General features: G+C 41.4%; 1 protein-coding gene across 1 annotated transcript in view; it reads right to left on the reverse strand.

Moving 5' to 3' along the window:
- Positions 1-208: 208 nt before the first annotated feature.
- The window catches only part of plcl2 (phospholipase C like 2), a 56,972-nt gene continuing 44,290 nt past the window's right edge, over positions 209-12,890 (reverse strand). Inside the window, exons 6-7 of the mRNA XM_074682973.1 lie at positions 8,585-8,694; positions 209-3,065 (exon numbers count right to left, since the gene is read on the reverse strand). Coding sequence (XP_074539074.1) covers positions 2,862-3,065; positions 8,585-8,694 — 314 coding nt within the window. The 3' untranslated portion in view covers positions 209-2,861. The remainder of the gene's footprint in view (positions 3,066-8,584; positions 8,695-12,890) is intronic.

Raw genomic sequence — 12,890 nt, forward strand, 5'->3', positions numbered from 1 at the left:
ACATCCCAAAAGTTTCAGAGTCATTCTGCTCCGAAAAACAGCTTTAATATGTGATATTAAGGAAGCAAAGAGGATAGAGGTTTATAGAGAAAAGCGGGGTGCACCTGAAGAAAAATGTGGCACTTTTAACGCACTGTAAAAAGGTTGCTGTTAAATCACTGCAAAAACTAAAATCTTATCAAGTGTTTTTGTCTTATTTTCAGTAAAAAAAAAGAAAGTCTTTTTAGGCTTAACGCATGAAGTACACTCGATATGTCTGCAGTGCGACTCCGTTGCGCTGCGTCTTGACTGCATTTGTCAACTCACACCAGCTGCGTGTTCAGTCCAGTAAGACAGCTGGAGTCACAGACCGAGGAGCTCCCACGCTTCCCACTCCATTGATCAGTCTCTTTTCATTCATGTTGGGCTGTACACCTCAAACCTGTTGACTACTATTCCGGTTCTGCTCATTATGTCCGTTTATAATCGTAGTCAAGCTAAATACAAACTGATTTTGACACAGTTTGTTTTATTTTGAAAGTCACTGGGTGTTTTTGGGTAGTTTCCGGTCACAACTTCCTGTCCCACTCGATCTTTCCTATGCCAGGTTGATGCGTCGTAGCGCCATGTCTCCAGCCTTTTTTTAAGGTATCAATACTCATGAAGGCTGCAGATACTCAAGGTAAGAAAATCTTACGTTGAGCAAGTCCTCCTCACCACTAGTTGCTGCTACTTGCTGCAGTTTAACACCACAGCAAATGTGCGTCAGGCCCTGTTCAGACAACATGAATGAACCAGGCAGAGGTTACAGTGAAACTGTTTTATTTCACACTTCAGTTTACTTAAAAATATACTTAAACTCTGACACTGTTAGTTTCATTGTGCACTTTAAATAATATATATTTTTTAAAATATTTATCAAAAAAAAAAAATCATAAACTCAGAGACAGATGTTTGTGTTTTATTTGGACTTTATGTCAGAGTCACTGTGCTGTCTTTGATCAAAATAATTTGTCACCGCAAATTGAAATTTTATGTTTCAGAAGTACTAGTAGTATCGGTTCTCAGTACTGGTGAGCACTCAAGAGGGAGTACTTGTACTGGTATCAGTCTGAAAAAAAGTGGTATCAAATGTCCCTATCTGTTTCGGAACGGAGACGCACTGCAGACACATCTGGTGTATTTTAGCCGTAATGTGAGCCACATTTACCTGACAAGTCCAGGAAAAAGATAAAAATGAGGTCTGAATTTCTTGTAACAAGTACCAAAAAAATCTGCTGATGGATCAAGAGAAAAGTTACCAGCATTAAGACTTAATTTTACTTTCAAGCAAACTTTCTAACAATTGTTTTCTTAATCCACTTGCAGATTTTGTTTACGTGTTACATGAAATTCAGACCTATTTTTTTTTCTTTTAAATAACTTAAAGAAGACATTTTTCTGGACTGATCAGTTTAATGTAGCTAATATCAGACGTAAAATAGGAAAACAAACACTTGATAAGATTTCAGTTTTTGCAGTTTACTTCTTCAGTAACACACTAACATCTCACTGAAAGTCTGTTAAGGTTAAAGTCTGAACAGCATAATTTCTGTATTTTTGTCCCACAATGCTGTGCTGTATCCAGTAATACACCAAAAATATCCCAGTAAGTTACTGCAGATTTAACAGTAACAGTTTCCTTCATCTGGAGCTTTTTGATCTCTGAAATGGGAGGACTGTCTTCTAAAAATAAAGGCTGAAGATATTCCCAAATGAAATGCTTGAAAATAAAAAACATGTTTGCGTCCAAATAAGTTTTTGAGTGCCTGTTATGGATACTCCACTTGTGGTTCCTCTCATGCAGTTGCTGGTTGGGTTTTTTTTGAGAATCTGCTGTAATTTGCACCACAAACGGCATAAATACATTCTATTTCAGTCCCTCTGTCTCCACATGTTGAAGCTCTCCACTGGGAAAAGTATGAGGTCACTTCTTTCTCTCCCTCTGACCCTCCGTATCAGATATCTACAGACAAATAAAACCTTTAGTTTCTCCACATACATGTTCATATATCTTTTATAAAATAAATCTTATATTTCCAAGTATACAATAACAAAATGATGCACTCTGCAGAAAAAAAGGTAACAGGAAACTCCATATATACACATAGTTAATAGACTATTTTGGCAGACGAGAACATGGACAAGTTCAGTATTTGTAAACAGCTCTTTACTCTTCCTCGATCCCTCCTCGGCTCCTCCTGTCCTCTTACATTCAGAACTCCAAAAAAATTGTGCTTTAAGAAATCTCTTTGACAATCCAAGGCTCTTTTCTGTTTGTTTCCTCGTGTAGGACTCAGATCTGCTGAGTAGAAGTGAAAGTCTGGGAACAGAAGGTCAGCGTCTTAGACGTCATGAGGCTGACAGCGCGCTCTGCTCACCCCGGATGAGAGGGAAAAGAGTTGAGACAAACAAAATGTTTTAAGAGTGAAGGTGAAGACTTCTCTCAGTTTCCTAAAAGGATTTAAATAATCATCACCTTATTTATCTATTTATATACTTATTAGCGGGTTGGTCAGATTTGGTGCGACGGCTCACACCGTGATTCCAAGGCAGCATCAGAAGAAAACATTTAAAAAGAAAAATAAACTTTCAGTGTAGCTACTTAAGACTCAGAAATAAAAACTCTGAACTCTCTGCGATGGAAGTATTTCTGTCCAGGAGTGTCGTTGGCGTTTTATTGATGCGAGCATGGCAGATGACAGAGTTGGCAGCTGTGCTCGAGGCACAGGAATGTACACGGTGGAATGTGGAGACGCACGGCGACACAGCAGGCCCGTGATGGTGCCAGGGTGGAGACGCAGAGAGCTTTGGGTTTTCAGAGAGAGCAGGGTTGTGGATCTTTAGTTGTCCTCGTCTGTGAGCTCGTCCTCAGCGACGGCCTTCTCAGGAATGGCCTCCAGGCTGCGTCTGCTTTTAGACTCGGAGCCGCAGGAGCTGCCCGCTGAGCCGCCTCTGCTCAGGTTACAGGTGAGAGCGGCGTAGTGGATCTGCTTCAGGTTCTCCTGGACTTCGCTCCTGGCGTGCTTGAGGAGGTCTGCCTGACCCTGAGGGGGTAGAGACAGATCAGAGGGTTAGAGAAATGAAAGTGAGACTTAAAAAAAAGAGCTCTGAGCCTCTTCCAGATGTCCAGATGATCCTGATGGAAGTCTGACATCTTTTTCACAAGTCCATCGCCTGAGTGCATTTCATGTTGGTACTATCACTGGATCCACCAGCTATGCTCACAACATTTCCACTTTATATCACAAAAATTTAAAAATGTAGAAGTTTTCTGGCCTTGGAAGGATGGTTAGAAACCTCATTTCTTACATGCTACTTCAGTTTTTGTTTTCTTTGGACCTGTCAAAAGTAAATGTAGGGGTTGTTTTTGCAACAATGGTTTTAGGGTGAAAAGCAAAAGTTTTGTTGCATTTCAGCCTCTCGTTTACAGCATTTTAGCCGACCTAAAATGCTAACTTTTGAAAATGTCCTCTAGAGTGGTGGATTTGTCAACAGCCTCTGACAAACACGGATTAAGTTTTTGTTTGTTGTTTTTGGGCTAAAAGGCCAATCAAAAAACAGGCAAAACAAAAATAAATAAATAACCCCCCCCCGAAAAATATGAAAAACACTAAATTTATTTGATTGGTAGAAAATAAGACTAGCTTTGTGCACATGGTCTGTGTCTCCTAAATCGGTAGTTTCAAAGCAGGGGCCACAGCCCTCTCAGGGGCCACCAGGACGCACCTGGGGGTCTCAGAAAATTGGAGGGAAGAGAAAAACAGGATCTGATTATTATTATTATTATTTTTACTTTATTTTATTTCTTTAAAAAAAAAAAAAAGAATTATAACCATTTCTCCTGAGTATACAACACGTAAAGTGTCATAATCATCGGATTTTCAAGTTCCTGACTGTACCTAACCGCACCTTGTGTGACAGGTGCAACTTCGGCTTGATGATGTCATGATCTGTGTTGACTTTGCAGTTTTTGCCTGTTATAAATCTATCTCAAAAACTAAGCTGAACTTTATGGCTCTTCCCCTGTCCATCTACAGACTACATGTAAAAAAGGAGTAACAGAGCCCTGAAATGCCTTTTCCCTTTTGCAACAGCCAACTTGTGTGAGTCTGGCTTTGTGTGTCAACAATTTCCTGTTCTAAACAAATGTAATGATTATTGAAAGGTGAATAAAAGTTAGGAAACACATTTTTAAAGTTGACATTTCTTTACATGTTTTGAAACACTGTCCGCCAAGCCAGAGGCAAATGTAGTTTGGGGGGCCATGGATTAGCAAAGTATGAGAACCCCTGTCCTTAATGAATCATGGTGTTATATGAAATCCAAACAATATTTCTGCTCTTTTTTTTAATAATGGATTAAATAAATGGTTGGTCATAGTTTTTAATTTTGGAAGGTATTTCACAATCCTGCATTGGTGTGTCTCCACTCCACAGGAGATACGAATCCCAACATTGGGAACCACTGGTTTGATGAAAAGCTGTGGTTTGTATTGCACTTTCTTTCCATGATGATGGGTCAGCTGAGTGTATCTGCACTCTGTAATTTCAGGCCTTGTTTAAGCACTTGGAAAAGCTGACCTTGTTATTGACACTCAGGTGTTTGTGACACACTGCACCACTCAAACACACGTTTGATAATTGATCAGTTTCCTCTGTTTCAAAGTGCATTTGAATTGTTTGATATGTATTACTTAATATGTCAGTTTGTTCTTGCCATTTCTGCTTCTATAAATCCTGTTTCATCATTTTTTCCTGTGCTGCCTAAATCTTGTGTTCAAAACATTTAAGATTTTTGTTTTCTGTCCTTCCTGCTTGATTATATTTTAATCTGCTTTAATCTGAAAGAAAATAATGGGCTGTTCTCTTTGATCTCCTATCCACTGCCTTCTCCTGTATTCCTCCTGTGCCATAAAAGAGGATGTGCATGTTCCCGTCTGGGAGAGGGGTTGCAGCATTTTTTTTTTTTTTCACCTTGATACTTTAAAAATATTGCTTACTATTGCAGGATTCTCAGATGATGCCTCCCCAGCTTCCGGCGCTGTAATAAATCAACCCTTTAATCCTCTTTGTCTTACCATCAAAGAAAGTAAAGTTGGTTTAATACACCACAGCACGGCCTAAATGAGCCAATTAAAGGGGGCTGAGGTGATTCTTCTGGTGTCAGATTAGTCAATAAAGAGATTTTTTTAAGCCCCCAGGTGAAACAGAGAGAAGGGTGAGAACAAAAAGATGGGAAAAGTGTTCATTAGTGTCTCTCCTTTTTTTTTTAACTTCAAATTTTACCCCCTAAATATGAGTCTGATTTTGTCCTGATGCATCACCCCAGCCGATGACAAACTAATGAGAAGGCATCAATAAGGCCAGCGTCCCTGATATTGACACAAGCTGTTCAAAATGGCTGAAAGGAAAAGTTTAATTGACGATCACTGAAACATCTGTGTTGCTCTTTTCATCTCAGCTGTTTTGTCCTCTCTTACTCATCTGTTGTCAGATATCACACAGATGTGCTTATTGTGTGAAGGTCTGTTCTGTGTGAATAAAGCTCCAACCACACACACACACACACACACAGCACACACATCAGGCCATCACTGTTATGTCCCAAAAGAGAAAAAAACCCTTTGTACTGAGTTCAAAGCTCCATTGGATTTAAGCCATTCTTGAATCTTAAAGAGCTCTAAGTCGATGACTTGATGCCCGTCTAATGATCATCACAAACTCTCTGGACTGTTTACATTGTAAGCCTGCCAACAATAAGATCCATATATGTGCAGCCCCAGATTAAACAGGGACACACAATGAATCACACGCACACAAACGCCCCACTCAACAGCCTGGGGACAGAGTAAATATATTATAGCTGTGCCTCTTGCGAGGTAATCTTAATGAACACGTGCAAATACAAATAAATATTCAGCACAGTAATTACCCTGTGTGTGTGTGTGTAAGCAGTGGAAGGTTGAAATAAAAGGTGAGATAAATACACGAGGTGCGGTGTGGCTGAGACTTGGTGCACTAATGACTCCCTCGGTTTAACTGTGCATAATATTGTCCCCATAAAACAAACTACTTCACATCAGATGTTGATAAACTGAGCCCAAAAAGTAAAGATTTTGGTTAAGCGGATTATCTATTGGTGATAAATCTTATTCCATTAGAAAGCCTGTTTGTTCCTCTTTTAAATGGAGCTGCATTTGTAAGGAACGTTCGTTTCTGGGATAAGCAGCAGAGTGGAGGATGTTGGTTGCACCCATGAGAAATTTGCCAAATCTTCTCTGCCAAACAGCTCATTCTGCTTTTGACTCTTGTTTGAAGCTTCTGGTATCATCCGGGTTTAGTTTGGTGTCAGCAACACGTGCATCAGAACCAGAACATGTGTAGGAATGTTTTGTTCAGTGATGAGTCCAACAATATGAGTCAGCAGAACAAGCTGTTTGGCAACAGCAGAGAAGATTTGGCAAAATTTTCATGGGTGCAACCCAAACTTTTCCCGTGTCTCCAGAATAAACTACGCTTATGATCCTATTCAGTTCATCGTTCACCAAAATATGAGCAGGTTCAATTAATGTTTTGCTTTTAGCACGTTCACACACAACTGCTACCAGCAGCACGTAGATGGGTGTATGTGACATGTAGTGAGAAAAGCGTCCTTTTAAGATTTATATATGAGCAATAAACTGTCTGAGGATTCATTTTCAGTCAAATCATTTCAGCCCTATGTCTTATTTTCATACAGCTCCCAGTTTTCATATTTAAAATCTATCAATTATGTGCTTCATGAACATCCAGAGTTTAAAAAACACTTTAGAGGGGCAGAGAAGAAAAAACATTGTGCATGAAAATTATCCAGAATGTAGGGGAAGGACTATTTCTACGGTGGCCTGTAGGTGTCAGACGATTTGCAAAAGCCACAACAGAAGATAAAAGAGGTCAGTTGTATCTATTTTCTAAAGGATGGTTATGCCAACAGACAGAAAAGATGTAAAAGTTAGTAAAACATTGTTTTCTCTTTTAACTTAAAGACGATATGAGGAGGATCTGTTTTTATTGCACTCCCTCGCCACCTTGTGGCCCGGAGTCTCCGCACACGGTTATAAATTACTTTTCGTGAGGCTTGCGTTTGTTTTGGAAATAAATGAAGATCTGATCCAAACATTTTTTTTTTGTGTAAGACAACTTTTTACTGGATACAACAGGCCAAAGTAAGGGATTTATCAATACAGCTAGGTAGCGCTACAGTTTGAAACCCTACTTTAACAAACATTGTATTAGCCGGGTATATGTAGTGCTATCGGCAGCCCAACGTATGTGTAGGCTAACGTGACAACAAGCTAACACTGTCGGCCCGGTGCTCTAAGACATGTCTGTAAAGTGTAAGGGTTATGTCCTGCAAGTCATCTACCAATCAGAGCTAACTTAACCTCACTCTTCATTTTACTGATACACTCAAGTTTGAACAGACCACTGCAGAATAACTGCTGACTGTGGGTTGGAAACAACATTATCAATCTGGTCCTTGATGACCCGACCTGGAAGCTAAGAAGTAGTAATTTAAAATAACCTGCAACCAGCAATATTGGGGCTGATAATCTCATTTTGAAGAGTGGATTGTGATCAGGCATATATCTAGAAGAGAGACTTTTTCAAGATCACTTTCAAACTCCTCACAGCCCCTTTAACTACGAGAAAAATAAATTCCTGTTTTTATTTTGAGAAGGAGAAGGCGTATCCATAAACATGTTAATACAACATCATGATTGCTTTTCAACCAGCAACAAGCAACTACTTACTGATTGTGATCAGTTATTGCCCAGCAACATTTTACAGCTGCTACTTCCTGATGGAGGTGTTTGCTAGAGGTGTGGCTCTAATCACACACAAACTGTGCTTAGAGCAATGTCCAGAAAGAAGAAGAATACAATGCATATTAGCTTTTCAACAGTGGGACCAAAAAGAAATGAGAGCCACAGATAAGAAGCAGGAAGGTAAAGGAGAGGAATGTACAAATCCTGAGCGTGAAGTAAACACTTCACAGAACATGGTGTAGGATATGGATGTGTTTGAGGAGTGATAAACAGGAGAGAAAATTTCACACGCTGACAGGAAGAGGCAGAAGAAAGGATCAGGTGTTGTGCTGATTCATGCAGACCTGTTTACCTTGTGTTCCTTTCTCATCGGTGGAAATAATCACTTTGATGAGAGGAATAACAGCTTTGTTGTTTAAATGGAAGACATAAAACTATTTTCAAAACAATAATTTACTGTTCAAGACCTCAGTACATCAGCCGTGTGTGGACTCATGCTCTGGTGACTCGTCTACTGATCGGCCCTAACAGGAGCTGTTATGGAACTCCAACAGCTCCAGCAGCTGATGGATATTTCCATAAGGAAAATTGCTTGAGGGCACTGACCCCGACCTCCGATCCCCACTGCTAATCCATGCTTGTGAAAGACGTATGAAAAGTGGCACATTTCAAATTACACTGTGCTATGTAGCGAGTACACGCTACACAAACAGGGAAACACGGAAAATCATGTCAAACATGGTCTGAAAATCTCACCTTCAGTATGGTGATGTTCCACGTGAAGCTCTCCACCGCTTTGTGCAGCTTCCTGCCCTTCAGCCCCTCCTTCACGGCCAAGTCGTGGAGGTTCTCGTGAAATTCCATAGCTAAGAGACAAAACAAAAAAAAAAAGGCAGAGGAGTCAGTCTTAATAGTTGAATTTCATGTTGTTTTGTGTGACAGAGGAGCAGCTGTGAGGTGACTGGAACAGTCTGGGATTTGTGACTGGGTGCTAAGCCTGTTGTTACAGTGAGAGAATGCATTAGAGCAGAGACCCTGACATGTACTGTCAACATTTCACATCCTGCTCCAGCAGCAGAGGGGCTGAGTTTGTAGCTGTGCTGTGGAGGAGGACTCTCCTCACTGGAAATCTTTAGATAATAGTGATAATAACGAGATATCTGCTGCTGAAGATGTGCTGTGTGACAGGTTTAGAAAGGTACAGACATGAGGTGTGATTTTCTGACGTCCCACTCCAGCCTGAGATTTTAACAGTTTTTCAGCAGAGCATCTTCTTCAAAGAAAAGACAAAAGGCTTTAAGTAGAGTGGATTTAATGCCAGGTTTATACCTCGAGGTCGATCCCGTCTTAACCCCCGTGCTTTCACTGTCCCTGTATCAGGGTCCTGTTGGCTATAAATCACCTGGACGTTGTATTCTCTGTGGTGGAGCTGGCCTCTGTCGGTGCAGGTCAGCTGGTGTTCATGGGGAGGATGCTCAGGAGAGTTATGTTTTCAGCTTGCCAATTTCAGTGCTAACTCTCTGGCCACTACCTGCAAGAATTCCCTGCTGAGTCCTTCTCTTCTTACTCATAGCCCAACTGTCTTTGCGGTGCAAACAACACTGTCCTGATGTCCTGATCTTCCAATGTGGCGATAAGTGAGCAAGCAAGAGCAATTCAGTTAAATGTAACTTTTAAGAATGGGCCACACTAGATATAAACTAGTATTTGGTAGATTATTTCTTTGATAAAAATTCTTTATGTAAGTAAATCTTATACTGTTGGAAAGCCTGTTTACCTTCCTTTGAAATGGTGCCACATTTATGGTAACAAGTAATTAGGGATGGGTACTTTTATAGGTACTGTTGTGGAAATTTTCCTGTTTCTGGTGAAGAATGAAATAGAGACTTCTGCTGGCCAGCAAGGTTTTATTTTCCTTTGCAAAGAAAAAGGTCAGTCAACACACGAGTGGTCAAAGTGAAGAAAGACCTCGAACATAGTTCGAGCAAAACTTTTATGCTTGAGAGAAACGCCCTCAAAGGTACTCTTCACGCCCCTCTGTCTGCTGCAGGAATCCACATTGAGACAGAATCCTGATGACAAAAGGGTCAGGAAGCTTTTTGGGGAAATGGGGAGATAGGGTTCTCAAATGGTGGAAACAAAAGCAATGAATTTGCAGTTACACAACAAGGCCTCGAAGCTGGGCAGAAGGTGTGATGACAAAAGGGTCTGGAAGCTTATTGAAGAATCAGGAGATGGGGTGTCTCAAGGAAGCAGGATATGGGGCATCTCAAGCATTAAAAACAAAGGCAATAAAACTACTATTACAGTACCAACCGAATTCTGTCAAAAGTACCAGGTACCAATTCAAGTAAAATCAAAAGGTTCCATGTTTGGGTACCGAAATGCATCCCTGTGACTGTGAGGGAGTGGAAGAGTAGTGGAAGTTTCCATGCTGGACATGAACACAGCTTTGCAAGGTTATAAATTGCAGAATAAACATATTTAATTAAAAAAAGTTCTATTATCAAACAAATTGATAGCTTTTTTATCACATAAACACAAAAAAGTACAGAAAATTGGTACTGTTGAGTACCGGTACCAATTGCCAGGTACCAGGCATCGGTACCGTATCATTTCAAATGTGAAAGGTACCCATCCCTACGAGTAGTGGAGCTGAGTATGTGGGCTGTGAAAAGTTTGCCAAACCTCTGCCAATGCCAAACATTTTCTTCTAGTGTTGCCACTTAGTCTTGTTTTGCACATAGGTTTAAAAAAAACAACGTTAAAAATACACTTTTGAAATTGTGGAATACTTTACACTACCTTGGATTTGTAGTAACTCTCTTAGCAGTTGAAATTTAACACATACGCCCCGTTTCCACCAAGCAGTCCATTTTAGATCAGTATGGTTTGGTAGGGGTTGGCTCGGTTAAGCCTGATCCTGTTTGCATTTCCACAGTCAACTGAACCCCCTCGTGGTAGGCAGCCTGTAAGCCGTATGCCAATAGCCATATCAGTAACAAAGCATGATGCTATAGCAGCGCGACACAGTGTACTTTGCTGATAAATCCAACAAAGAAGAAAAGTCATCTTGTTTCGGTTATTTGGGAATCTGTCCTGGGATTAGCCAGTGGAAACGCTGTAAAATGCGGGCCTTGCCGAGACACACCGAACTGAATCGCTTGGTGGAAACAGGGCTTTACTTAACACACTTAGGCACTGTAAGGTGCCACAAATCTTCTCCCCAACACCATACAATCCATCTTTCATCTTTACCACCTTTCCTTTTTTTGGGTCACTTTGGGATGGAGCCTATCCCATCTGTCATTGGGCACAAGCCAGGACCAGGAATCTTCTTACGAAGCAGGAACCTTTTCACAGGTTAAGCTCATCACCCAACACTTCAACACGTGTGCCATATATCATCATATCTCATATGCCATCAATCAAAAATCTCAAATCACAGATCTTAAAGACACATCTGCTGTAGGATACCAATCGAAATATGTCATCAACAAACATAATACTGTCTCAACACCTGCAGTCAAATCAAGCTGAAAAGATGTGTTTGTTTGAAAGAAATCTGAATTCTTCTTTGCAGTTGGAAGCTTAACGGTTTGACTGGAAAGTGCATCACCACACCATGTTTAAAAAAGTGTGACAAATTTTACTCTATTTTGTGAGTTTCAGTTTTAGCTCTCAAAGAAAGGAACATCTTGTGACTCAGTGGCTTGAAAACTGTATTGAGGGTCTACGATCATCTTCTTTGTGTTTTTTCTTTTTGACTGGGAGCAGTTTGAAGCGCTCAGTGAAATGTTGTTAGGTGGAGAGTGTAGTGAGAGTAGCTCAGTGGCACATCTTCAGTTGTTGGCGGGACGTAGAGGGACAGGAGTAAGCAACAGTTGGCGAATTGTGTGAAGTAAAAAGAGGAAAAGCCAAAAGCAAAAGGGAAAGATGAAAACAAGCAGAACTGAAGGAAGCCGTGAGGCAGGATGAGAGGGAAAAGGACGAGCCCCGGAAACTGAGAGAAAGGCCGAGCAGAGATGCGGTGTAGGCAGACAGACATGACGTTCTTTCACTGTGGATTAGCATCAAGGCATCGAACAGAGGAGGGATTTGTCTCCTGAGGAGCTTTCCCACCTCCTCTCTTCCTCTCTCTGTCTTTTTTTTCCTCCTTCCTCTTGCATGACTGAGCCTGAGTAAGGACGTGTTTAATGTTGATCTGACTGTACAGTGCAGCTCCGCTGCTGCACTGCTGCAACAGGCCGCCTCGGCCTGGGAGCGACGTGAACCAAAGGGAGATGAAGCAGAGTTCCTTCTACGCACAAAGCCCAGAACTGCGTAACACTTGTGCTCTGGAAACTCCTACAGAGGATGCACACATTTCCGCTTCAAGCTCTGATATCAGTTAGAGCTGGCCTGGGCCCCTGTTGGTGCTGTTGCCATGGTAATGCGGTGAGCACACACAAGTATCCCCCCCTTCATGTGAAATTGCCATAATAGGTGTTGGGTTGGGCTGCTCAAGAGCCTCTCAGCTGAGAAAACAAGTCTGCCACCAGATCTCAGGCGTGAAAATAGCCTCCAGAAAGTGACAGAATTTACTGACATCTCTGACACATTTATCATCTCAAGAGTGACATCACACCTGTGCTCCTGAACACACACACTCACACACACCTCCTTAATATGTTATGACCAGCATGTCACATTATCCTCTCCTCTGTCTGCTGTAACTACAGAGCTGCTGCTGCTGCTGCTGTGCTGCACGTGAACCATGACTGTGCTGAAGGAAGTGCACAGCTTCTTCCATCTCTGGCTCACACTGGACGTTGCCTAGCAACACTTCATGGAGTCTGGTCGGCAAGACGGGCGGGGGGCTCGTTCTCAGCGAAGCATTTCACACTGATGTCTGAGGTAATGCTGCAAGACGGCGACCGTAACATGACGGCTGATGGCCTACCGCTTAGAGGGTTAGCTTAGGGGACCATGACCTGAAGTATTCATGAAGAGGTTGTTTATACTGTAAGAGCACCATGAAGCTGTAACATAAAGAGCCATCAGTTCAAGAAAGCTGGGACCC

The sequence above is a fragment of the Halichoeres trimaculatus genome, unplaced genomic scaffold (genome assembly GCF_033239565.1).
Source record: "Halichoeres trimaculatus isolate MK-OKI-2021-1 unplaced genomic scaffold, fHalTri1.1 fHalTri1_scaffold_12, whole genome shotgun sequence".
Lineage (NCBI taxonomy): Eukaryota > Metazoa > Chordata > Actinopteri > Labriformes > Labridae > Halichoeres > Halichoeres trimaculatus.